The sequence below is a fragment of the Momordica charantia genome (assembly GCF_013281855.1).
Source record: "Momordica charantia cultivar OHB3-1 chromosome 10 unlocalized genomic scaffold, Mcharantia_2.0 BLBB01000010.1, whole genome shotgun sequence".
Classification (NCBI taxonomy): Eukaryota; Viridiplantae; Streptophyta; class Magnoliopsida; order Cucurbitales; family Cucurbitaceae; genus Momordica; species Momordica charantia.
In genome coordinates, this window is record NW_028275158.1 from 6,365,828 (window position 1) to 6,391,222 (window position 25,395).

The following is a 25,395-nucleotide window of genomic DNA, read 5'->3' on the forward strand; positions in this document are numbered from 1 at the left end:
ACGCACTTTCTCTGTGAGTGTAAAATTAATGGCGCTTAATCTGATAATTCCCCTAATTTCCATCACCATTTCCACCATTTTTCTGCAATCACAAGCTCTGCTAAACCCTAAAGATCATCATCCTCCGGCGCCGAGCCCTTATGGCTTCATAAGCCCTCCAAATGCATCTTCTCCCATTTCGCCCGTCGCTCCGCCGCCGTCCAATTCCCTGGTCCCCGCCCTTTTCGTCATCGGCGACTCCACCGTCGACGCCGGCACCAACAATTTCCTCGGAACCTTCGCCCGTGCCGATCATCTTCCTTACGGTCGAGACTTCGACACGCACAGTCCGACTGGAAGGTTTTGTAATGGAAGAATTCCCGTCGATTTTCTAGGTATTTTTCGTTTCTTGATTTTTTTTGTTCTAGACGTTTCTTTTAGGTTTGATCTCTGTTTTTGTTCGCTCTGTCTCGTGGTTTGATCTGTTTTCTTAATTTTTTTTGTTGTATAATCTTTTCTTTTTCTTCCATTTTTTTTATTCTTCTGGATGATCTTTTCAGCCCTGCGTCTTGGACTTCCTTTTGTTCCGAGTTATCTTGGGCATGCTGGAGCAGTGGAAGATATGATTCAAGGAGTGAATTATGCATCAGCTAGTGCTGGAGTAATCTTCACCAGTGGATCGGAATTGGTACTTCTTTCTTCAATTTCAACTAGTTTTATCAATTCATCAAAATCATCGAGAAAGGAAATATACTAATCGATCAGTTCCAAATCAAATGCCCAAGGATTCGATTACTGGGTTGAATTGTTCAATCGTTTCCATTTCTTTCAACATTTTAATGTTCGGTTATATCATTCTTAAGGGAAAAAAGGAGCTTCGTAACGTATCAAGTAATCTTAAGTTCTTTAGATGGTGGATATCATCATTGTTCTATCATTTTTCACATTATCCGCCAAGGAAATTGAAGTATAGCTCGCTATTGTGATTTGTGGTTACTATTGCTAATGCTCTTGCCTTTTTGGAATGTGATTTGTCACAGGGCCAACACATTTCCTTTACGCAGCAAATTCAGCAATTTATGGACACTTTTCAGCAGTTTGTTCTAAGTATGGGCGAGAAGAATGCTGCTGATCACATTTCGAACTCAGTCTTTTACATATCAATTGGAATCAACGATTACATTCATTACTATCTGTTTAATATATCTAGTGTGCAAAACCTGTACTCCCCATGGAATTTTAACCAATTTCTGGCAGCCACAATCAGACAGGAAATCAAGGTGATTTGATTACAATTTCATTTTCGTTCTTTTGTCTGTAATTGCTGCCATAATTCCTGTTATACCAGTTTTTTAATTAAAAGAAAGTATATATAACCATGATGCCATCTCTTTAACCTTCAAAATATTGTTTTGTGCACATATTTTCATTTCCATAATTTGAGCTCTCTTGTATCATTCTAGATATTGGCAATTAATCCTACATTGCATCTTGAGTGCTGCTTTTCCCCTGCATACAAGTTACATTTCTTTCCATTGCATCTCTTTTTACATGCGCTAATTTATCAATTCTTCAAAAACTTATTAAAATATTTTATATTCGTGGTTCAGAACTTGTATAACATGAATGCCAGGAGAATTGTGATAATGGGATTGGCACCTATTGGTTGCGCTCCATTCTACTTATGGCAATACGGCAGTGAAAATGGAGAGTGTATTGAGGAGATAAATGACATGGTTATGGAGTTCAACTTTGCCATGAGATACATGGTTGAGGAGCTCGGCATGGAGCTTCCTGATTCAAGTATCATCTTCTGCGATTTGCTTGAAGGTTCAATGGATATTTTAAAGAACCATGAACGTTACGGTGAATGACAATCTTAACTTCCTTACTTCAATTCCCATGAACCCAATTCGCTTCTCATTGTGTCATTTTGTTTTCATTACATCCAGGTTTCAATGTAACTACTGATGCTTGTTGTGGGTTTGGTCGCTACAATGGCTGGATCATGTGCATCTCACCAGTTATGGCCTGCAAAAATGCTTCTAATCATATTTGGTGGGATCAATTCCATCCAACAGATGCAGTGAACGCAATTCTTGCAGAGAACGTATGGAATGGCCTCCATACAACAATGTGCTATCCTAAGAATTTGAAGGACATTCTTTGATCAATTACAGAGCTGCATAACACATCACACTTAATCCCTGGTACCATTCAACAACCCCCCTTCATATTTCTTTTGTCTATTAGATATAGGAAAGAGTGACAGATAAATAGACTAGAAGAATTTCAAATGCTATGCTTTGCTCTATAAAAGTTTGGTGATGCCCCATTTTGTGATTGATAGAGATTGAAAGAAAATGATTGCTTGTGTGTTTGCTCCAGTGGTCCAATCATCAATTTTATCTTTATCTTCTGCTTTGCTTGACCTTGGTGAGGACTAGAGTAATCCATTAATCATTATGAAGTAACCAAACAGGGGAATTGGTTGTTAGGACAGAAAAACATTTTAGGTTGTTGCTGTTCGTCCTATATTTTGTTCTATTATCAACCAATGGAGTGGAACAGGAACATGTATGTAGCATAGCACATGGAGGTTTATACCTTTATAGATTCAAAAGGCGAGAAATATTTTATGCAAGATTCCTCTCCTGTCTTAATCTTTTGGGTCCAAGAATCAGGTTTGAGAACGTGGACTTTTTTTTTCCATTTTTTATAAGCTACTTTGAAAAGTAATGATAAAAGTCGAGTATTCTTATCGAGTCTATAATGTGTTCTTTAAAATATGTTATGTACGAGGTGTGACTGGTTCATAGAGACAAATATTTAGTATACTATTTGAAAATTGTGTCATATATCAATATCTATGTACTAGTTTTAATTATATTTTTTCATAGTTGAAAATAGTTGAAAATTCTTGTTATTAATATGATGTTGATATATATTTTTTTTTTTCGATCCTTTTTAACGATAATATGAAAATGTTAGATTCGCCCCTTATATTGATGGTAGAAGCTGGGCCAAATAAAATAATAGGGAGATGAAAAATATTTTGAAATTGAAAACCGGAAAAAGAGAGAGGAAAAGTAAAAAATATTACTAACCATTTAGAAAAACAATATTTTTATTATCACGCGCAATTGATTGATTTTTGTTTAGTTTTTATTTTATTTTATAGTTAAATAAATATTAAAATTAATTTAATTACACTTCTAATAAGAATAAGTTGTTAAAAACAGTGTAACACGATCAGTTAACAAGTTTATGAATAGAATATAATTTAATGAATATCTTAAATTTGTGGACTTAAGCTTAGCTAAAATCAAGAGTCTAAATTCCATTTGTTGTACTAAAAAAATAAATATAATGAATTTCTAGTAAAAATGAATCAATTGACAAAGGCAAAAAAACTAGATAATAGTATTTACTTATGCCAAAACGAGCATACCTCAACGATAATTGACATATATCTTCAATTCAGAGGTTGTGAGTTCGATCTCTCGAAAAAAAAAGTGTTAATATCAATATTTATTTACATATTTTATAATATTAAATCAAGATCCATAAGTCAATAGTTATTTCCACGATAAAAGATTACACTTCAAAAACTTAAAATATTATTTTAAAAAAGTTGTTAGAGAATAAATAATACCTACACAATTATTGAATGAGATCAAATTAAAATAAATATATCTATACATAATTTTGTGATAAGTAAAAGAAATAATTTTAAAAATAATAATAAGTTCGAGTTATTCGATTCAACTCAGTTTTATTTTTAGATTAAATAAATATTTGAACAAAACACAACCTACATCATTTTCATATTCAACTCAATATGAGTTACGTTGGATTAAACGTATCCCTACATGCCTCTCTTACTCTCTTATAAATTAACCCCAACGAATGTAAATTTAATGTTTTCTCGTAACGTTTTAAAAGTTACTATTTTACTCCCAATTTTATTTTCATGACACACTTAAACGAAAATTACTAGCAAAAAATATTCTTTTGAAATAAATTTAAGAAGTTAATGGCACAATCGAACCCTTTCAAATGTTACGGACAAAAGTTAAATCAATAACATAAATTTATACGAGGATGATTCATAATCAAAATGCTCATCTTCTTTCTTCGGCAAACGACCTCTTTTGTCGACTTTGATGCATCCATCTTCAAGAAAATTTTAGAGAGAATGAGAAAAAAAATTACGATAAGAAAAGAGGAGGAAAAAAAATCTGGAAAAAGTGTGAGATGGAGGTAGAGAGAGAAAATAAGGAGGGAAGTCTAAAATATTAGTGGAGGAGAGAGAAGAGAGAAGAGAGATGGAGTTTGGAAGAGAAAAAAAAAGCAAGGAGGACGATTAAAAAACTTAAGACACCTTTAGGTTTATTTTATCCATTTTCCCCGATATTTTTCAGAAAATGAACAAACGTTTTCAGTCCTACTAGAACTAAAACCCGCCTTCAACCTTCTTCTATCTTGGATTTCAGATGATTGTCTGAAAAATTTCAGAAATGGAACTTGTTTCGATAATCTCCATCGAGTTCTCTCCTGGCTGTTACTTATCCGTGAAATCTCTCTAATTTTTGGTAGCTCTTTCTTCTTCAGAAATGGCCTCCATTGACTCACTGCTATCTCCTAGGGCTTTCCTTCCGAAAGCCTCATGTCTGAATCATGTACAGGCGAAACGTTTTAATTTCACTCGGAATCCCAGAACGCCATTGTTGTTTCTTCACCGAAAAAGATTTGCCCCCTGCTTGGCAATTTCGAATTCTTCTGATTCACCGTCGAAGTCCTCCGGCGGTGATGAAGCTGCCGGAGACGATTTTGTAACCAGGGTTTTGAAGGAGAATCCCAGCCAATTGGAACCCAGGTATTTAATTGGCGATAAGTTGTATACTTCGAAAGAGAAAGAGTATTTGAGCAGAAAATCGGAGGTGGGTGTGTTTGATTCCGTGGTGAAGTGGTTGAATTCGAGAAAGAAGAATGAGGCAATTGAGGGTCGTAATGAGGGTGGAACGAGGAGTGAGGCTGTGTATTTGCAAGACATTTTGAGGGAGTATAAAGGGAAGCTTTATGTGCCTGAGCAGGTTTTCAATACAGAAGTATCGGAGGAAGAAGAATTTGATAGAAATATTGAGGCCTTGCCAAAAATGAGCTTTGAGGCTTTTCAGAAAGCCATGGAGAGCGATAAAGTAAAATTGTTAACTTCGAAAGAGAGTATAGTTGTGTCTTATGGCAACAGGTTTAGAGATTTCATTGTCGATTTAAGAGAAATCCCGGGTGAAAAGAGCTTGCAAAGAACTAAATGGTAAACTTGACTAGGCTAGCAAACATTCTTTGTTCAACGTTTCTACTCCATTTCTTCTAATAAATATGCTTTTCCCAGGGCGTTGAGGCTTGAAGAGAATGAAGCTCAAGCGGTATTGGAGCAGTATACTGGCCCACAGTACCAAATTGAGACGCATACTTCGGTAGGTAATCAATTTCTTAAACTAGTTTTCGTTTAACAGATTGAGTATGTTGTTTTTTATATTCAGAATCTTTCTCTCATAATTATGTTATAGATTGAGGAATTGCCATTTCATATAAGGACTTTGCACAATTAGTATGTAGTCTTCCCTCTTGGTTCCAGGCAGGGTGAGCTGGAATGCGGGTTTTTGGATATCTAGATGAACTTATGGGTTAGGAGTAAAGCTCTTTGGCACTTGAAATGCCGATATTTACAATAAAATTCGATAGAACTGAATTTCTGTGTTCTTCACTGTCTTAATCATGGTAAAAAAGATTTTCATATCAAAAAAAAAAAATCATGGTCAAATTCATATTTTTTGGGGCCCAAATTAGAATATGGAGAAGATAAAGGAAAATAGATAGAAGAAGAGGAAGAATAAAGAAGCAATGGGAAAAGAAGAATAAAGCAGGTTTGAATTGGGAAAGGGAAGTTCATTTGATAATTTCAAATCCATGAAAAACACTGCATTTTTTGTTTCAAATTTTTCCCAAGAAACTGAGTATAGTGGAAAATTATTTTCAATCTTATTGTTACTATGCTAACAATCAATGACTTTTTGTATCACATCTTTCTAAAAACTAAAGAGGGCACATGGCTCTGGTACCGAACACCTCCTTAAGTTCTCTTTATTCATCAATACAAATTGTGGTTTTACTTTGTGCTTATACAATATAATAATTCGTTTTTGTTTTCATGAATGTTGCTTGTAATTATATACTTCAGTTTGAATATTGTATCGTAGCTTTCGTCATATATGGTTTACTCATTATCTTCAATAACATTTATTTTCTATTTTCCTTTGCCAAAAAGGAATAAGAAAAAATGCTGGAAGATTTGGTGTGTGTTTGCCCTGACATCTTGACTCTTATGATGCAGTCTTGGGTGGGAAAATTGCCTGATTATCCTCATCCTGTGGCATCTCGCATATCTAGCAGAATGATGGTAGAGCTTGCAGTAGTGACTGCTACTATGGCTGCTGCGGCAGTTGTTGTCGGAGGGTTCCTGGCTTCTGCTGTATTTGCTGTTACCAGTTTTGTCTTTTTGACTGTTGTTTATGTTGTATGGCCAATAAGCAGACCATTCCTTAAGCTTTCTCTAGGTCTGATCTTTGGCATTTTTGAGAGATTTTGGGATAACGTTGTTGATTTTTTTGGAGCTGGAGGAATTTTTTCCAAGTTTTATGAGGTTTACACTTTTGGTGGTGTCTCTGCTAGTATTGAGATGTTAAAACCAATTATGATCGTTCTTTTGACCATGGTTCTTCTTGTTCGCTTTACACTTTCAAGGAGGCCTAAGAACTTCAGGAAGTGGGTATGTCCGTTTCAGACAATTTTTTCCATTTGTGTCATTGTTTTCCTTCCACGTACAACTTTACATCTTTTGCAGTTGTTTCTGGTAAAAAATAATATCACATCTTTCTTAATCCTTAGTCAGGATCTCCGGAGATCAAAGACAAAAAGAAAGAATCTCTCATTTTGATGAAAGTTGATGAAAAGTTATCTTTTCCTTTCTCTCTTTATTATGCAGGATCTCTGGCAAGGGATTGATTTTTCACGCTCCAAAGCAGAAGCTCGTGTTGATGTTAGTACACATTTTAAGTTCTCATAGTACTTAATAGTAGTTGATAAATCCTAAGCATCCCGTTGCTCATGCGAAAATTTTCAGGGTTCAACTGGAGTCAAGTTTAGTGATGTAGCAGGAATTGATGAAGCTGTGGAGGAACTCCAAGAGGTACTTTTTTTATCAGTCAATGATCTTGCATGCGTTTCATTCCTTTACTTTATATCTTACATTTCTATCTCTCTTCTTGCTCGAAAGAAATGATGGGATTATTCTGAACTTTGTCAAACCATCATGTGGGACTTGCTTCCCTTCTAACTCTTTTGATTACTTTAAATGTGAGTGCTCAAGCTATTTATTATTATTTTGATTTTATATAGATTTGGAGGCTGGGGAAAGGTGGTTAGGTTGGAATGGTTGGAGGACCAATCCTATGGTAGTTTAAGCATTTCAATCAGATATTTGCACCTTATTCATGTGAAGTACAAGGGATTAAGATTTTACTTTTATGGCATTTATCTTGTTTTTGGTCTTCCTTTAGTTCAGAGGTTATAATGCCTTAACCAATTGAGCTGTTGGCATCTCGTTTTTAATCTTAAAATTGTGCATGTCCTTGAACTGATACCAAAGCTGGAGGGTTTACCTTTTGCCAATTTGTAATAAAATTCTTTCATGCAGTAATTTATTTTTATGTTGAAGTCCTTTCTCAATTGAATTTAATATTTAAATGTTGTACATAGAGAGATTTATTGTTGCATACAAGCTGTAAGTTTTAAGCAAAGGGTGAATTTATCTTTTGGATTGGAAGCCCTTTCTTTAGTAGATAGGGCTTTTCCTTATGGGCTTTTGTTTTTGCATGCCCTTGTATATGTTTCTATTTTCATTTGTCTTAATGAAAAGTTTGGGTTCTTATCAAAAAAAGGAAAAAAAAAATAAAATGGTGAATTTATTCATTTTTTTATTGTTTAGTTGGTGAGATACTTGAAGAATCCTGAATTGTTTGACAAAATAGGAATAAAGCCTCCTCATGGCGTTCTTCTGGAAGGACCTCCTGGCTGTGGTAAGGTTGGTCTCTCCCTCTCTGGATTTGGAAATATTTGAATTTTGTAATATTCATTTACACATGTTTAACTCCAGCCTCACATTTCAGACATTGGTGGCCAAGGCCATAGCCGGTGAAGCTGGCGTTCCATTTTACCAAATGGCTGGCTCCGAGTTTGTTGAAGTTTTAGTCGGTGTTGGTTCTGCTCGTATTAGAGATCTGTTTAAGAGAGCAAAGGTGATTGCTTCAAATCTTGGCACCTTGGCACTTTTTTAGTGATTGTATAAGGTATCCTTTTAGTTATATGGATTCCATGATTCCATCCTAATTTTTCAGTAAGTTATATGGGTTCATGCCATGAATAGAAGTAACTTTAACTCTTCCACTAATATATTTTTTATTGGCTTATTGATTATCACCATTTTGGAAGCTCGTTGACTGATAAACTTTTAGGACGTTGTCTAATATTTTTGTTTTAAGATTAGACAGTTTGCTTATTGGCTAATCTGTAATTTGTCTGACCTATGGAGGAGTTGCATCTTCTGAGTGGTAATATGGAAATGAAGAGATACCTTGATTTTGATTTGAACAATACTCTATTCAGCTTCTCTATCATCAAATAGATGTATGAAGTTGAGTGTAGATTTTCAATTGTCCATTGTTTCTGAAGTAACTTATATAGCATGTTTTCTGTATGCAGGTAAACAAACCATCAGTTATCTTCATTGATGAAATTGATGCCTTGGCAACTAGGTATTGGTGATATCAAACTTGTTTGGTTTTCTACTAGATTACGTTTGAAATAGTGTGTTGTACGACCTAATCTATTTTTTGCTAGTGGTAAAGGCGGGATGTTTGGAGATACCCTCTAAGGTCCTAGTTCAAGTCCCCATGTTGAAAAATTATTAACTTAAAACCCTTGTCGTCTCTCGGAGCTGGCCTTAAGTGGGTGAAGCTTCCTTGAAAATTAGTGGGGTAGATCATGAGCATAATGCAAAATGCAGGGCTACCGACACCTCGGCTATTAATATATACAAATTGGATATTACCTTTTCATCTTATAGGGATTCTTGGATGTACCATACATTCTCATGTATGAAGGGAGTTTTACTTGCTAGAAATTCTATAAATCGATTTTCAATTGTCTTCATGCCCGTTCCTTTAGTTTGACTCTTTTTTATTAGGATGTCTTTTTGTATGCACTCCTATTTCTCTTTCGTTTGCATTAAGCTCAGTTTTTAATTTTTATACAAAAAAAAAAAAAAAGAACAAATCAACTGTCTTCATTTTTTGAAAAATTTATCATGTCTCAGGCGTCAGGGAATTTTCAAGGAATCTACAGATCATCTCTACAATGCAGCCACTCAAGAGAGGGAAACCACATTGAACCAACTTCTCATAGAGCTTGATGGATTTGATACCGGAAAAGGTGTTATATTTTTGGCTGCTACAAATAGAAGAGATTTGTTAGACCCGGCACTTCTCCGACCTGGTCGTTTCGATCGGAAGGTTCGGTTTTTCGGTTTTTCGCTTCATGAAAGTAACTGCTAGTTTCTCTGCCTATGGAAATGAACTCAGAAAGATATCTAGTGTTTTTCTAATACTCATGAAATGAACTGTTTTTTAAGGCATGGCATCATTTAAGAATTTGAACATCTGCATTTCTTGTTATTGTTGAAATTATAGTACAAATATTGGTGGTTCCAAGACTATTCATGATGATATTGATTATTTTCTTAACTTTTAGAGGTTGGGTAAACAAACATTTTCCACTGCTAATGTCCTCTTTTGTGTTCATATAGATAAATGGAAAATACTGATCTGAGTAAACATCACATTAGAGAATGATAGAAGACTGATTCTATATCTTAACTTTCTTGGGGCATTCTTGTGTAGATAAAAATTCGCCCCCCAGGTGCGAAAGGGAGACTCGATATCTTGAAAATTCATGCAAGCAAAGTGAATATGTCAGACTCTGTTGATCTAAGCATCTACTCACAGAACCTACCTGGTTCGTTCTTCTTGTGCTCTTTATATCGATCTGTAACTTCGTTTCTTGAAAAGGCATATTGAATTATCAGGTTGGACGGGAGCAAGGTTGGCTCAACTTGTCCAGGAAGCTGCTCTTGTTGCTGTGAGGAAAGGGCATGGATCTATTGTTCAGTCAGACATGGACGATGCAGTTGACAGGCTTACGGTTGGACCAAGACGCATCGGCATAGAGCTAGGTCATGAGGGACAATGCCGGAGAGCTACCACAGAAATGGGTGTTGCTATGACTTCACATCTGCTTAGGAGATATGAGAATGCAACAGTTGAATGCTGTGATCGCATTTCGATCATTCCCCGCGGTCAGGTCTGCAAATGCTTCCTTATTTTATCCTTGTGGTCAAATTTACTTAGTTTATTTCATATCGTTCATAGGAGTACTACAGGCAGACTGGTTTTTGGCTGAAACGGGTTTTTTTTGCCAGCCTTTGCTTTCAAATGGACTTTGGTTTCTTATCTAAGAGAAATATTATCTGCAGACATTGTCACAAGTTGTGTTTCATCGGCTTGACGACGAATCATACATGTTTGAGCGACGACCACAGTTACTTCACCGTCTCCAGGTTCACTAATCTCAAACTCAGCATGCCGGTTCAGATTATAACTTTGCCAGTATTAACTTGCACATATTCCTTTTCGATCATCTGAAATGTTTAATGCAAATGCTCTTCCTCCTGTAGGTTTTACTAGGAGGCCGAGCTGCGGAGGAGGTCATTTATGGGCGAGACACATCAAAGGCATCGGTTAGCTATCTTGCCGATGCTTCTTGGCTTGCTCGTAAAATTTTAACAATGTAAGTTAAACGTCCTTAATTTCGAATTGCTTTAATATGCTCCCGCTCACTCTTATGTCATTCGCTAACATTGGTGGTTGCTTCTCTTCTGTAGTTGGAATTTGGAGAATCCCATGGTGATACATGGCGAGCCACCACCATGGATGAAGAAAGTGAAGTTTGTTGGTCCAAGGTTGGATTTCGAAGGCTCTCTCTATGACGACTACGATTTAACTGAACCCCCACTGAATTTCAATTTAGACGACGAAGTTGCTCGGAGAACTGAAGAGCTGATACGTGACATGTATGATAGAACGCTGGCTCTGCTCCAGAGGCACCACGCAGCGTTGCTTAAAGCCGTGAAGGTTAGATATTTCATAATAGAAACTCGTTTTTTATTCATATTGCAGAACAGTTACAATATTACAATATCACAAACGCGTAGCTATTTCATACTTCGGTGGAAACGAAACGATCTAGTTTTCCGTTTTCTGCTCCGTTTCTGACTTTAAAGCTCTGCCTGGAACTGAATTGCAGGTTCTTGTCAATCAAGAGGAAATAAGGGGTGAAGAAATTGACTTCATACTAAACAATTACCCTCCACAAACACCTGTTAGTGTTCTTCTGCAAGAGGAAAATCCCGGAAGCCTTCCATTTGTAAGACTGGAACAAGAACAAGAACGTGAACGTGATTTCGAGTATGCTGTCATTGCTCAGTCAACAACCGAGGCCCGAGAATGATGCAAAATCTGTAAAGTGAAATTGGCTGATGATGAGAGGTTCCATGACCTTCTTGTTCTTGAAAATGGCTGCTTGCTTCATGTGCTTTGGCCCTCCATCAAAATTTTGAAGTTTGAAAGATGGCAGCAGCTAAATCATGAGATGGAACAGATTTTGCTTGAAAGACAGAATTCACCCTCTAAAAATTTTCATTTTTTATTAGGCAAATGTTCATAGGTGAAATTTGCAGATTATTAGTTCTAAATTATATATCCATATGTGAGTTTCCACATTTATTCTATTTTGTTCTTCAGACTTTCTTCCATATTCATTCTGGTTTCTGCCATTAAATTTTTATATTGCATTAAAAAAACCTCAGTTACCTAAATTTTATATAGACAAGATGTTTGTTTAAGGTACATTGATTACAAAGTTTTAAAGGTTGATCAGGACGAAAATATTGAGATCTTAATTTTATGAAAATAGAATTATGGATAAAATATCGGTATTTTTAAAAATAATAAAAGTAAAAAAATTCATGAAAATATTTAAATGAACAAATAGGTATTTCTTCTCTTTTAACTAAGTACAAATTTATAATTATATATTATATCCATATTAATGATATTTTGTTGATATTTTTTATAATATTGTCGATTCCGATATTATGAAAATGACATGAAAATAATTTTTTTATATGAAGTTTATAGATTAAAATATAATATTCGAAATAATAAAGATGAAAATAAACCAGTAACAAAATTAGATTTAAATCCAATCATTACCATTACTTTGTTCTGAAGGAACCAATCAAAATTCGAAACATATCATATTTTTTACCACTTTTATAATGACATTGAAATAACTCAAAATACTTATTCATAATAACTAAAACAAAACTAAAGACCTCAGCATTAACTTAAAAAAAAAAGGCATAATTTTTAAAAAACAAAAAATAGTTGTATAATCGTTGATTATTAAGAATAGTACAATCCCAATTACCAGCCAAACAATATCTTAATTATTTCATTAATTAATATTAATAATAATACGTTATAGAAGAAAACGAGGGCGAGATTACCAAATAGCCCCCCACGATTAACAGACTGAGAGAGAAGTTTCACACGTACGAAAATTTTGGTTTCACTGGTTTGTTACGAAACGGCTCACGGGTCGCTAACCCAAAACCTCCACCTCCTCCTCATCGGACGCCTCCTTCCGCCCCTCCGATTCCCCATAATCTCCGATTCCGCCACCGGAGATCATTTCCCGGGCCTCATCTCCGGCGCCGGCGAACGCATTCATGCTCGAAACTCGACAGTTGACCATTTATTGCTCTGTTAAGGTTCTCACCTGCGACGGCGCGTTTACTCACCTCCCGCTGAACCCGACGCCACGGATTTCCTAGGGTTTCATGTTCTGTGAGGTTGAAGGCCGCGATACAGAGGCTTTCATGTCGTTTGAATGGAGATTGCCTCTGCTGCCACCATTGCCTTGTCGTCACAACCCTTTCCCATAGCTGCGATTGTTACGTTTCTTTGTTTTCTTCTCGCTCTTTTCGCCGCCGTTCACATTAGGAGGGCGAAAGCGCTGCAATCGGTGGGCGAGGGCGGTCTTTCTGACTCATTGGTGGGTGCAAGGAATTGTGATTGTACCTGTTCGCTTAACGGTGGTGTGGTTATTGGGGGTTCCGACCCCAGGGCTTCGATTACTTCTTCAGCCAGGACGAGTATGCCTTATTTGAACGGCCGTGTAGTGGAAGTGTTGGAGAAGGCACCGGTGGTCGTGACGGAGCGGCAGACGGGCGCTTCGATGATGGAGCAGTTGGTTCCGGAGATTACTACGCACGCTCTTAGTTACTTGGATTATCCCAGTCTGTGCCGTTTGTCCATGACTAATTCGTTGATGCGCAAGGCAGCGAATGATGATAATGCCTGGAAGGCGCTTTATCATAAGGTGCGGGTTTGAATTAATCTTCTTTTGTACGGTTTTCGTCTGAACTGGTGGAGTTTCGGTAAATCGTTTTTCTTCTGGAAGATGAGTCTTGGGAACAAATACGATGCGAATTTAGAGTTGTGTACTAGGCAATTTGCAAAGAGTTTTACTGCCACCATCTCGTCTACATTTACTGAATTATGTCAACGTCTATTTGTAATTCTCGAGACGAACAAATTGACAGCATTAACTTTTATCTTTCAAGTAATGTAATCTTTTCAGTTTATGGCTTGCTCCCACAGTTCTTGGAGTGGCAAGAGCTATAGCTGTGCTCTACATTTGTGTACTATCTTAGATGTTTAAATCTATTTAGGATTCTCTGGGGCTGAAATTACATTTTTCTTGAAATCTTTTAGGACTTCACACTGGAACAGGATACTGTAACTCCAACAAACGGGTGGAAGGCTTATTATGCTGCAACAAGAACAATTATGAATGTCAATGCCCAATTCTTTAACATCGTCAGAGAGAGGTCTCTTCAAGCGATGAGTCATTTTTGGTTGAATGCAGATTACGTGAAGTGTATTCATGCCTCAGGAGAATTCTTTTCTGGGTATTTACCTTTGTTTGTCTCTCTCCATTAATTTAGCTTTATCATCATTACCATGCTATCTGACTGCTGCTTTATATGGCTGATAAAATTAGCAAACATGTCTAACAGCTGTTTATTTTAGACTTATGGGCTTTGATTATATGACTCTTGTTATTGTCTCACTTATCAGATCTTTACTTATTCTGAGCCTTCAATTAAGAATTATTAGAAAAATACATGAGGCTTATGATTATTGTCAGAATGTATGGGTGCTGAGGGTTATTTGAACGTCTTGAATTTAAGTTTTTCCCTAAGTTAGAACGTTTGAGGACAAAAATTCATGCACTTCGTTGCGACTGGTAATAAGCTTTGACATTGTATATCGTATCACTTGATAAAAATAAAACAATTTTATGAGATCTTGGATAAAGGGTTTTCCTCATGTTTTTGCATGATTTTCTCATTTATTTTGGAAGGGACATCTTTATACACTGAAACATGGGCCAATACAACTATTTGTGGTGGACCAATGCTGCATTATGAACTCTGTTCTTTGAATCTGCTAATCTAAGTGTTTCTTGAGGGAAATATTCTGGCCATGTACATGGCTAGCTACTTCATATGATTAATGATATTTTGAAGAATATTGCTTGTTTTGTTAGGATCATATGATATTTTGAAGAATATTGCTTGTATTTTGTTAGGATCATATTAAGTTGACTTACTGGGCTACCTTTAATGAAAGCAAATATGTTCGCTTAAATGTGAAGCTGTGAGGAATGAGAATGCAGAATGTATCCATTTAGATTAGATGATATATAATTATAAGTATGTGATTTTATCTTTCTGCCTCTTAGGGTTTTTTGCATGATCAACAAAGCCGTTTTAGTGGTGAATTAAGGGATTCAAAGTGAACTTGTGATGTGTCTATATATGGATGGTTTGATGTAAATACTTGATCTATAAAAAGATTATTAATGTATGTTATTTTATTCAATAGCTCTATGAATTCCTGTTATATAGCTTTCAAATAAAATAAATTTACATAATTAGGTACTTACCATGTTCATGCTTCCTTATACAGGTATAATGCAGTAATTCAGAGCTGGCAGCTTGCGTTTAATTGGGAACAAGGGATTAATTTTCAGGTGCGTGATGCACGGGCTCGTGTCCTTTCAGACATGGCCTGGGTTAGCATGAAAACCTATGTCGACATGGATACAGGACCATTCAATGTGACTAACATCTACGAGTTCCATAACGGTCGATGGTACATGGTTCATCATCACAGCTCTGTGATGCTTATTGATGGAGAGGTGGAACAACAAATGGTGCAGGGATAACAGAGCAAAGCAAAGATAGAAGAGAAAGTAAACCATGGAAATATACAATACTAGGTACAAAGATTAGGTGTTGTCTGGTAGCAGAAGCAAGATTTTAAAGATTTCTTGTCCAATTACTCTTAAATCAACACCATTTTAACTGTTCCAACATCAGTTTTGCTTGATCTATGTTGATTGCTCTCCCTTTTCTCTCAATAGTTTTGGTACCTAATTCTTTTGTTGATTCATAGCTTTCAGGAATTCAATCCCCCTTCAAAATTCGATCCTTGGAAGTATGTAAATGAGAAGTTTAGAAGTACTTTTCCATAGTTTGCTTCATGCGAACAAGAAAAAAACTTATAAAATGGTACGGAATTTAGTAGGGTCAGGCAGTTGGCCCGTGAATAGTCGAGGTGTGCACAAGCTGATCCAGACACACGGATTTTAAAAGGAAAAAAAAAAGGTATGGAATTTTGAACGAAGTAATGCAAATGTGTGTAAGCTTTGCTGTTCAGTAATGTCCACAATGCCTTTTGCCAATTAACAACATTGAGACACAAAAGCATAGGTCAATATGGCTTGTGGAATTGTTCTTTTTTCATTTACAATATCTTCTTTTATGTTCAAGTCGCAAACAACTTGCTAGATGTTTTTTAAAATTTAAAGGCTTCTTATGTACCATATTGAAAGTTTAAAAGTTTATTAGATACTTTTTAAAGTTTGGATAATGGTCAATAAATCTAACTATAACTTGAACCGATTCAACCTTCACTCGCCGCCCAGAGGCTCTTCAAAGGAAACCAAGAACATTGAAGGAAAAAATAAAATGGAAACCAAGAAAAATGAAAATTGAAAAATGGGAACTTCAAAATTCATGAAAAAGATTTGCAATCGAGTTGGAATTCTCTCAGCCTCTCGTTCTCGAGAGCAATAGTGGGCAATGGGCATGAATGCTTTGCGCCAATTATCTTGTTGCTCTGTCGCCTGTTGTCCTGTGTCCACCACGCACAGATGGGAACTGCGCTTCTCTCAGTTCCTGCCCCTCGCCCAACTCCATTCTTCCATTGCTCATATGGTACCACTCCCAGATGGACCTATGGATCCACAACTTCACTTGGGTTTTCATCATCTAGACGCATCAGCTTCCTGTCTTCGTCTTCATCTTCTTCTTCAGCTTCTGTTGTAGACGAACAAACAAATTCTTCTCCCCCAGATGAACTCTCTCTTCAGTCTGAATCTGACCCAGATGATTCTTCCTTCAGGTATTGGTGATGATAATCCTTCTTTCTATTTGCAACTCACTCCAATGAAAGAAGGGTTGGATTGTGAAAACTTTAATTCCATGGTTGTGTGTTCGTCTTCTTCCATTAAATTTATGTTTTCAGTTTGGTTGATGTTTGATAGTCTGCTCGAGTGAGTGAATAGTGAGTGGCAGTTTCATTTATCTGTTATTGTAGCCATGCGAACTCTGTTAGAACATTCGCCTCTTGGAATTTGGATTTTTAGATGTTAATGGATGGAGGGGCTTTAGCATTTGGTAAATAAAAGAGGATGAAAATCCTAGTTGACGAGTGTTGCTCTAGTTGAGGAGGTTTTTGAACACATTTGATTATCATCCAGAAAATTTCCTTTAAATTTTTAGTTTTCTTCTTGACCACTTACCCTTATGGTCACTCATGCTCTAGTTGATGAGTTATATATATCTTTCATCATTTGAAAAAGTTACTTTATGAGGGCAAACATGGGCCATTTTTCCATGCCCCTTCTAGACTAGTTAAACAAACAAGATGTGGGAAGAACAAAATAACCTCTAGGCTCCCTCTGTTCATACTATATCCTATTTTGGTGTTATTATCTGAGAACAAGCTGGCAGTGAAGAAGACTTGGGTCAGCCATGAAGGTCATTGGCAGCCCATCCAGAGCTCTGCATGTTCCTCCATTTCTCTCGTTCTTAGCTCTTACCTATAGAATGCCATGTATTTAAGTGTGTAATTGATATGAATTTATTTTTCCCCTAATCCTTGGTGAAATTAGTAGAAAGGTTCATGTCAAACCACATCTGGAGTTTCTTAAAACCATCATTTTGGATGCATGTTTTCAAGTCATTTTCACTTTGTATGTTAACATCTGAGTTCTGTTCTGCCTGTGCCTGCCTTCAGTTATGATAATGGTAGTGTCGACGATATGGCTTAGAACGAGTTTGTTTTCTGTTGCATTTTCCATAAGCAGAGGGTGTAAGGCCTGTGGAAAGGAGGAGATTGAGAGGGGATGCAATGAGGAGGGAAGGATACAAGGTGGCATTGCAACAGTTCCAGGCTTTGGTTGGTGGCCTATAAAGGCATACAGGCCTTGTCCTGGATTTGTAGCATCTGGTGGCAGATATAAGAGGCGTGGACAAAGCATGGACGAGGTTGCGTCTGGAGGAGGGAGGACAGACGCCTCAGTGGGTGCTAGAAGAAAGAACTCGTTGAGGTACAAGCCAGCCAAGTATCCCTTTTTCTTGTAAAGTAAATTCTTACGTTTGCCTTCACAGCTCATAATAGTGCAATCTAACATTTTTCTTTTGTGTACTGACTTTAAAAATAGCCAAAACTAAATGCTTGGCACCAATTTAGCGAACTTGCTCAGGCTGTCCATATAACAATAGATGACATAATAGAATTTAGGTTTAAATCCTATTTTGGTCTAGTACTTTTAGCTTTTGTTCGTTTTAGTTCATGTACTTTCAAAACATTTATTTTGGTCTATTTTGGTTCATGTACTTTCAAAATAGCTATTTTAGTTCTATGTACTTTTACAATATGGATCATTCTGGTCTATTTGTTTTCTTTTTGTCTCATTTGTCTCACTTTAATTTCAGCACCACACTCAGCTCAATAAATTTCTTAAAATAGTCTCTTAGCTTTATATTCAAAAGTTTTCATTTTGTGAAAAAATTGTATTAGGAATTAGGATTTGCAAGGGACCAAAACACTCCCTTTTTTAAAAATGTGGAGCTTAAAATAGACAAAAGTTGAAATTACAGGGACAAAAAGAATTTTTCAAAAGTTTATAGACTAGAATAGATATACGTTGAAAGTTGAAAGTACAAGAACTAAAATATGATTAAACCTAAAATTTACATTAGCCTATTAACCATTTTAATAGGCTACTACTGTTCAGTTCAGCTCAGTCTGATGAGAAGAGAATAGCTACTCCCACCCACCTTTCTTTGGCTGGGCGAGACATAAAGTAAGATATCAATATCAGGACACTGTCTGGTTGTAAGAGATTTAGCATAAACTTCATTTGAATTACTGCTAACATCTGCATACTCCTCGGTTTGCCGAATATGGGATAGGCCTTTTGATAGTGAAAACATATGCGAGGATGGATAAAACGAGTAGGAACAGTTAGTTAAAGGAGAGAATGTAATTGCGTCAAACAGGCTGCTATGTGTAGTGAGCCTTAGGCAACCATGTGCAGTGCAGTAGGAGAGCAAGGCCATCTCAAACGCCCATGGTGCTTTCGTAGTCGGTTTCTGGGCTACCGATAAAATCATCTCTCGTTTGCTTCATTTCAATGTGCTTGTTCTTTTATGCTGATAGGGAGAGAATGTAGCCATTAATTTGCATAATGTGAACAAACTTCTCATCATTGTGGTCGAGAAACTTCCCAGTTGTTTTTCTGGAATTTCGTTCATATTTTACTTTTGAGTAATGATATTGATTTATTCATTTCGTATTGTATTCTTTCGTCCAGCAAGAAAAAGTCGGGTACCGGGACGAGTTAAGGGCTAAGTTAACTTTGCCAGGCTTACCACCCCCACAAGTTGATGCATACACAGAGAGGAAATGAAGGATGGATGATGCAGAATTTGTTTATATGGAAATACCAGAGTGAAAGGGTGTGTTCTCATTGTTCTAAGCATTACATGTCAAGAACTTCTCAAAGGGATTTTGATTGAAATGGCTAGATTCTCATTTCTTAGGCTTCTCTAATGATACCAACAAGACTGCATCACAAAGCACAGATTTTTTTTTATTTTTTTTTTCATTCTTTGCGGAATATTGTTTCTTTGGCTCTTGCAAATGGAAAACTAAGCCTTTCTATCTGATCATTTTACACGAAAGATAACATGAGCTATCTTATCTGGTTTAAGTATAAAAACTTGCCGCGAGTTTAGAGGTTAGATGTTCAAATCTTCATCTCATGTATTGTTGAAAAAACTTAAAAAAAAAAAGAAAAAAAGAAAAATTATGCTAGTGTAAAAACTTTGAACGTTTTGTGCATTCTAATGAGTAGAAACATTGGCTTATTATTTAGGCCTTCCCTACCTTGTTTTTCTGAATTCTAGCTTCCTTGGCTTGCATTTGAACATAGTTCTTAAACACTCCACTAAAATTATGAGGTTTAAAATGTCGAACTCGTGCTCCAAATGTCCTCTAAGAATTTGAAACACCTTAAACTTGTATGCATGTTCCAGACGTCCTTTAAGAATTTGAACCAACCTAAACTTGCACCTGAACATAGTTATCGAACTTGTGCTTCAAACATTATCTATAGAGTTTAAAATTTGGTCTTGAAACTTTCAAATATTCTATTCATTCCTAATTTTTGTGAAAAAAAAAATCATTTTAGGTTTGGTTGGTAAAACTTTTAAGATTGTATATATTTGGTGTTCGTACTTTTTTTAATATGATCGAATTAACACATGTTGTATACTTCTCAAATTTATAAAAGTGACCATGATCAAAATGATTATTATTTAATATTTCAAATATTAAAATACTTAAATACATAAATTTAAAGTTTACATGCTGACTAAAATAAATAAATATATATTATCAAATTTTAAAATTAAAATAAAAAACATTAACGTAATATGAAAATCTGTATTTATGCTATATTTGGAAAAATGAAAAGTTGCGATATTTTTTAAAATAGGAATTATTTTCTCTTTCTTTTTGCTCTTTCATTTTTTCCCTAATCGGAAGTTAGTTTTAAAGATATCGCTGAGCTCAGCTTACACTAAGAACGCAAACTTTCCCCAAATTTTGTTGTTCTTCTGACGCTTTCTGCTGAATTCACTCTCCTTTCTACCAGAAATCGACGGAGATGGATGCCGATATTCAACGTAGAATCAAGGAAACCGTCCGCAACATTCTTGAATCTTCCGACATGGACGAGATGACCGAGTCCAAGATTCGAACCCTCGCCTCCAAAGAGCTCGATCTCGACCTCTCAAGATCCTCCTACAAGGCTCTGGTTCGCCAGGTCGTGGAATCCTTCCTCGAAGAACGAGCTGAAGAACAGCCGCAGGAGGAGCAAGAAGGTGCCCCTGCTAAGGAGAAGGAGTACGACGACGACGGCGATCTCGTTGTTTGTTGGGTTTGTTTTAGCTAAACTCTTACTCTTCTCATGCTTAGTGGCTTGAGGTTTCGATTTCTTCGATTTGTGGTGAAAATTTGGCGATTATAAGTTTTGATTGATGTGTTTGTGGTGGAATTTGAAAATATGGTGTTCGTGTTCCTTGACGCAGTTATCGAGCAAGAGGAAGGTGACGATTCAGGATTTTAGAGGGAAAACTCTGGTTTCGATTAGGGAGTTTTACAGGAAGGATGACAAAGATCTCCCTACGGCTAAAGGTGATTGTCCTAATGCTAATTGCTTGCTGTTTATAAAATTTTGTATGTTAATATTACTTTCAGAGACTGTAATTTCGGCAAAAGTCTTATTATATTTGTGCTTCTTGTTCGATATTGTGAAGATGATGTACATTCTACTGCTCCGTAATCACACCACACTCAACCATGCCATGATGCATTGAGAAGCTTTACTAAATTGAATCCTACCAATGAAGCAAATGTTGGTGAATTAGAAGTAAGAACAACACAATTGTTGGACTAATGACATGGGGAAAGTGATAAGATAATAATCATTGAACATGAACGCTTTACTGAGGCTAAATGAGCAACCATGGCCACACATTTGATTTCTGAGGCTTGTATGAGTTTAATTCTTATAAAGCAAAAATTGTAGGGCGCATCACGGATTTGTTTTTTGATCAAACTTATATAATTTTTGCTTTCTGCATTGGAAATGGACTAATTATATTGGTATTATTTTTCCCTCAGGAATAAGCTTGACCGAGGAACAGTGGTCTGTCTTTAAAAAGAATGTACCCGACATAGAGAAAGCTATTAAGAATATGCAATCACGAATAATGTGAAGTTATCATATGGTGGACGGTGGTCGATGGTTTGAAGCCATGATGCTGTGTGTCTACTGAAGCCATATTTATCACCATGAAAAGGGGAAGGGGTTTTCATTTTGGGAATTGCTGCAGTTTCTTGACTGCAGAATATTTTGGTATTTTGGTACTTCTGTTTCGAGCCTAGACTGCTGACACTCATAAAACTTTAAAGTGCCTGTACTTTCAAAGCATCAAAGTGGTCAACTATGGTATAGATTCACCATCACCAGAGCTCATAATGATGAAAAGTCTCTTATCTAGTTGTTTCATGCTCGAAAGCACGTGACATAAATGTATGTGTGTGCTATCCGAGCCATGTCATTGAAGGTTAATTATCTTTGACATTCGATAATGAACTGATTCGATTTTAGGAGACTGAAATTAGGCTGTGACTACATATATATCGTGCTCTAAATTTTGCAGGTTTGTTTCAGGAATTATTATCATGCTCTAAAGTCTAAACCCAGAACAGCTTGCTGCATTCCGCAAAGATACCCCTATTCATTTTATGGTGTTTGTGTATCTATTTTCAGCATTATTTCCAGGTTTTTAAATTTCTCATGGACTTGTCGTTTTATTTGGATTGTAATATTGTTTCCTAGGCTTTCTGTTCTGGAATGAGGAATCTCCACACTTCATACTTCATTTTAACCATGGAATAAGAAAACAAGGGTACATTCTCTGTTTCTCTATTGACTTTATTTTATTATTATTTTTATTTTTCTCTGTGACTTATGAATTACTTTGGCAATGAAAAAAGAAGCATATATAACATATTAGCTTCTTGGCTTTGAACTGTCTATGTTTAGATTTATTTGGATTTATCTGATTGTGTTGCTTGAAGCCTTGAGATATAAATAATGCAAAATGAGATCAATTCTTTGAAGACTTAGTCTTGCCTTTTTTCTGATTTTCGTAAACATGAGGATGAGAACAGCAATTACTGTGCATTATTTGTTCCAAGACTTAGTCTCTCATCCATACTGTGCGCCATTCATGTTTCTGTCTTGTAAGATTTTATTAGGCATCCTTTGAGAATCTTTAATCTTGCAGAATGTTAGGTATTCAGTTCAGCATCCTCGTGTATGTTCCAGGTGGCTAAAAGGTTTGAGCTTGTTATTTAATATGGGAGGAGCCCACTGATTTCTTGTTTCTCGTTTCTAGTTTTTGAAAAATGTAATCACTGTTCCTATGTTTTATTTCTCAATTTTTAAAGACGTTTTTCAAAATTATGTAGAAATTTTTTAAATAATAAAATCAATTTTTTTGGTTTCTGTTTCAATTTTTTTTCTTCAAAACATAAATAAAAACATTATTTAACACTTCTTACTCATAAGAATGAATAAAACATAAAAATTTTGAATATTTTACCCTTACAAAATAAATTTGTCTATAAATTTTTTTAAAAAAAAATTAAAAGGATAGGAAACAAGAAACAAAAATGATTAGAAAAAGAAAAAAAAATACCAAATGCAGTTATGTTTTATTTATTAAAAAAACGAGAAATTAAAAGATAATAACATTACTAAATGAGCTTTACAATCTCCCAGAAAACACTTTGAGAAGGAAGGGAGAGTCTTTGACTGCCCAAGAAACTACTATTCAAATTTTTCTTCCTTTATTTTGGCTCCCCTTACTCTTTATTTTAGCTCTCATAACCCTTTCTTTAGTAATATGCTGAGTAAGTAGTCACTGAAGATTTGTTTGGTAACGTTCGCTTCTATTTTTTGAGAAATAGATATATTTAGTAATCTTTCTCATTTCGAAAATTTGAAAAACGTTTCCAATAAATAGGCTAAGTTTTGAAAACTACAAAAAGTAGTTTTGATTGTTCCATTGCTATTTTTTGGTGTTAGATTAAATAAAATATATTGTGTGATGAAAATGAGAATGGTTGCCCACATTCATTGGTGAAGGCACATGCTTGCAAGCCCTTACCACTCTCTAGGTCTGTAGTTTGAATCTCCCCTATTATAATAAGGCTAACGCACCAGTCCACCGTGTAGAAACAGAAAATGAGAATGTTACCAAACAAGATTTGATGTTCTTGTTTCAAGACATAGACACCGGTCTCTTTCCATTAATTTCTGTACAGTAGAGGGGAGCTTTCTTCTCCTAGTTAGGGTTGAAAAAAGAGGTACTCTATCTTACCTAAGGCGCAATTATCTAATTACGGTCCCACACTCTGTCAATCAATTCATTCATTTTTTTTTTTAGGTTTATTCATTATCATATCATAAGTGCTAAGGCTTCCCAACTTGCTTCAATTAAGGAATGACGTTGATAGGAAGCTGTTTTCATTCTCTTTGAGATTTTGAATGAATTCATACTTTTTCTCTAACAAGGTTACAACAAGCATGCTTTCCTCCTGTTTGTCATGTGACCTCTCTTGCACCCATTGCAAATACCAATAAATGAAATGAGTAGAGATCGTCCTTCCTTCCATCTTATTTAGACCATCTTATTTAGCCTCCCTATGAAGTCTAATTTGAAAATATATAAGAAGTATTATGGATGTTTTGTTTATAATTGTCGATATATAATCGAACTTGTTCAACCCAAACCTACATGAAAGTAGTAAAGTAAAGTTTTCAAAAAGAGACCACTTGTTCAAATTCTATGATGGTTACCTACCTTAAGAATTAATTTCTATATGTTTTCCAGCATCAAAATCCTGTGAGATTAGTCGAGGTGTGCATGAGCTAGCTCGGATACTAACGATTATCAAAAAGAAAAAAAAACTGACAAGGAATAGCCTGAAATTGGGAAGTACAACATGTGGGGATGGGGGATCGAACTCACAACCTCATGGTTGGAAGTATATGTCAATTACTACTCAGTTGATTTTTGGTTAAAAAGACTTTTTGTTCTCAGTTTTTCATTGAAGTAACAATTTAGTCTTTGAATTTAATTTGTAATGATTTAGTTCCCGTATTTTTTAACTAATTACAATTTAGCTCCTAAACTTTAGTATGTAACAATTTAATTCATGCCGATTAATATTTGTAACCATTTAGCCTCTACTATGAAAATCTCATCAAAATTAAATCTATTTTTATGATATAATAATTTAGTTTTTGTAATTTATAAACACATTTAGTCTCTCATCAATTTGTCTCCATATATATAAGAAATCTTATCAAATCTCAACAAAAATTTTGATAGGGACTAAATCTTTCAAAGTTTTAAGTACATAGACTAAATTGTTATGTATTAAAATTCATTAACTAAATTGTTATCAATTTGAAAGTACAAGAATTTAATAACCGTCGGTCAGATCGTCTGTCGAATACCCAACCTACAAACAGAAGGTCTTACTACCGCATCAAGCTCGAGATATTAGAGTCGAACTTAAACTAACTTGAGCGTTAGAGTGTTTATCTCTCTTGTGCAGATCTTTCCTAACCAAAAACACTAAAGTTCTTTCCTGTCAGCCTACCTTAATTAGGTTCGACCTTAAATCGACTCTGTTACACAAACACCATGTTAGACACATCATTATAGGGAAAAGCTTGACCCACTAATGCATTGAATCTACATATGAATTTGAGAACATAATGTTTTTATTTAATACAATGTGTTGGAAAAGGAATCAATCAAACGTGAGATTCAACACAAATTGTCTGATAAAAACTGCTTCTTTAAATGTCTTTGACTGCCATTACTTT

The 25,395-nt window shown here is 35.6% G+C and overlaps 5 protein-coding genes across 11 annotated transcripts; all 5 read left to right on the forward strand.

The window, feature by feature from the left end:
• Positions 1-5: 5 nt before the first annotated feature.
• Positions 6-2,326, forward strand: LOC111008376 (SGNH hydrolase-type esterase superfamily protein). Its single transcript, XM_022281053.2, has 5 exons — positions 6-374; positions 540-667; positions 1,020-1,259; positions 1,590-1,845; positions 1,932-2,326. The coding sequence occupies exons 1-5, from the start codon at positions 29-31 to the stop codon at positions 2,147-2,149; spliced, it is 1,188 nt and encodes a 395-aa protein (XP_022136745.1). The 5' UTR covers positions 6-28; the 3' UTR covers positions 2,150-2,326.
• A 2,051-nt stretch (positions 2,327-4,377) lies between these two features.
• Positions 4,378-11,944, forward strand: FTSHI1 (FtsH extracellular protease family). The gene is made up of 15 exons (XM_022280881.2): positions 4,378-5,296; positions 5,375-5,459; positions 6,377-6,811; positions 7,028-7,081; positions 7,166-7,231; positions 8,030-8,125; positions 8,211-8,339; positions 8,803-8,855; positions 9,416-9,611; positions 9,999-10,113; positions 10,184-10,458; positions 10,631-10,714; positions 10,832-10,944; positions 11,039-11,288; positions 11,461-11,944. The coding sequence occupies exons 1-15, from the start codon at positions 4,596-4,598 to the stop codon at positions 11,662-11,664; spliced, it is 2,856 nt and encodes a 951-aa protein (XP_022136573.1). The 5' UTR covers positions 4,378-4,595; the 3' UTR covers positions 11,665-11,944.
• A 687-nt stretch (positions 11,945-12,631) lies between these two features.
• LOC111008096 (F-box protein SKIP8) lies at positions 12,632-15,951 on the forward strand. Of its 2 annotated transcripts, XR_002601064.2 has the most exons (4): positions 12,632-13,599; positions 13,995-14,191; positions 15,255-15,567; positions 15,744-15,951. XR_002601064.2 is itself a non-coding variant. In XM_022280679.2 (3 exons), the coding sequence occupies exons 1-3, from the start codon at positions 13,108-13,110 to the stop codon at positions 15,511-15,513; spliced, it is 948 nt and encodes a 315-aa protein (XP_022136371.1). In that variant the 5' UTR covers positions 12,633-13,107; the 3' UTR covers positions 15,514-15,708. The 2 variants fall into 2 exon arrangements, 1 of the variants encoding a protein (XP_022136371.1); XM_022280679.2 differs by lacking the exon at positions 15,744-15,951 and having other exon boundaries at positions 12,633-13,599; positions 15,255-15,708.
• Positions 15,952-16,382: 431 nt separating this feature from the next.
• On the forward strand, positions 16,383-19,591 carry LOC111008142 (uncharacterized). Its single transcript, XM_022280741.2, has 3 exons — positions 16,383-16,754; positions 17,722-17,964; positions 19,234-19,591. Exons 1-3 carry the CDS (start codon positions 16,504-16,506, stop codon positions 19,262-19,264), a joined length of 525 nt encoding a protein of 174 aa, XP_022136433.1. The 5' UTR covers positions 16,383-16,503; the 3' UTR covers positions 19,265-19,591.
• Positions 19,592-20,440: 849 nt separating this feature from the next.
• Positions 20,441-22,413, forward strand: LOC111008499 (RNA polymerase II transcriptional coactivator KELP). 6 transcript variants are annotated; one of them, XR_015788541.1, is made up of 4 exons: positions 20,441-20,862; positions 21,014-21,119; positions 21,242-21,354; positions 21,609-22,413. XR_015788541.1 is itself a non-coding variant. In XM_022281231.1 (3 exons), the coding sequence occupies exons 1-3, from the start codon at positions 20,590-20,592 to the stop codon at positions 21,701-21,703; spliced, it is 474 nt and encodes a 157-aa protein (XP_022136923.1). In that variant the 5' UTR covers positions 20,447-20,589; the 3' UTR covers positions 21,704-22,413. The 6 variants fall into 6 exon arrangements, 1 of the variants encoding a protein (XP_022136923.1); XR_002601108.2 differs by lacking the exon at positions 21,242-21,354 and having other exon boundaries at positions 20,447-20,862; positions 21,609-22,054; positions 22,151-22,413; XR_002601109.2 differs by lacking the exon at positions 21,242-21,354 and having other exon boundaries at positions 20,447-20,862; positions 21,609-22,054; positions 22,162-22,413.
• The last annotated feature ends 2,982 nt before the right edge of the window (positions 22,414-25,395 follow it).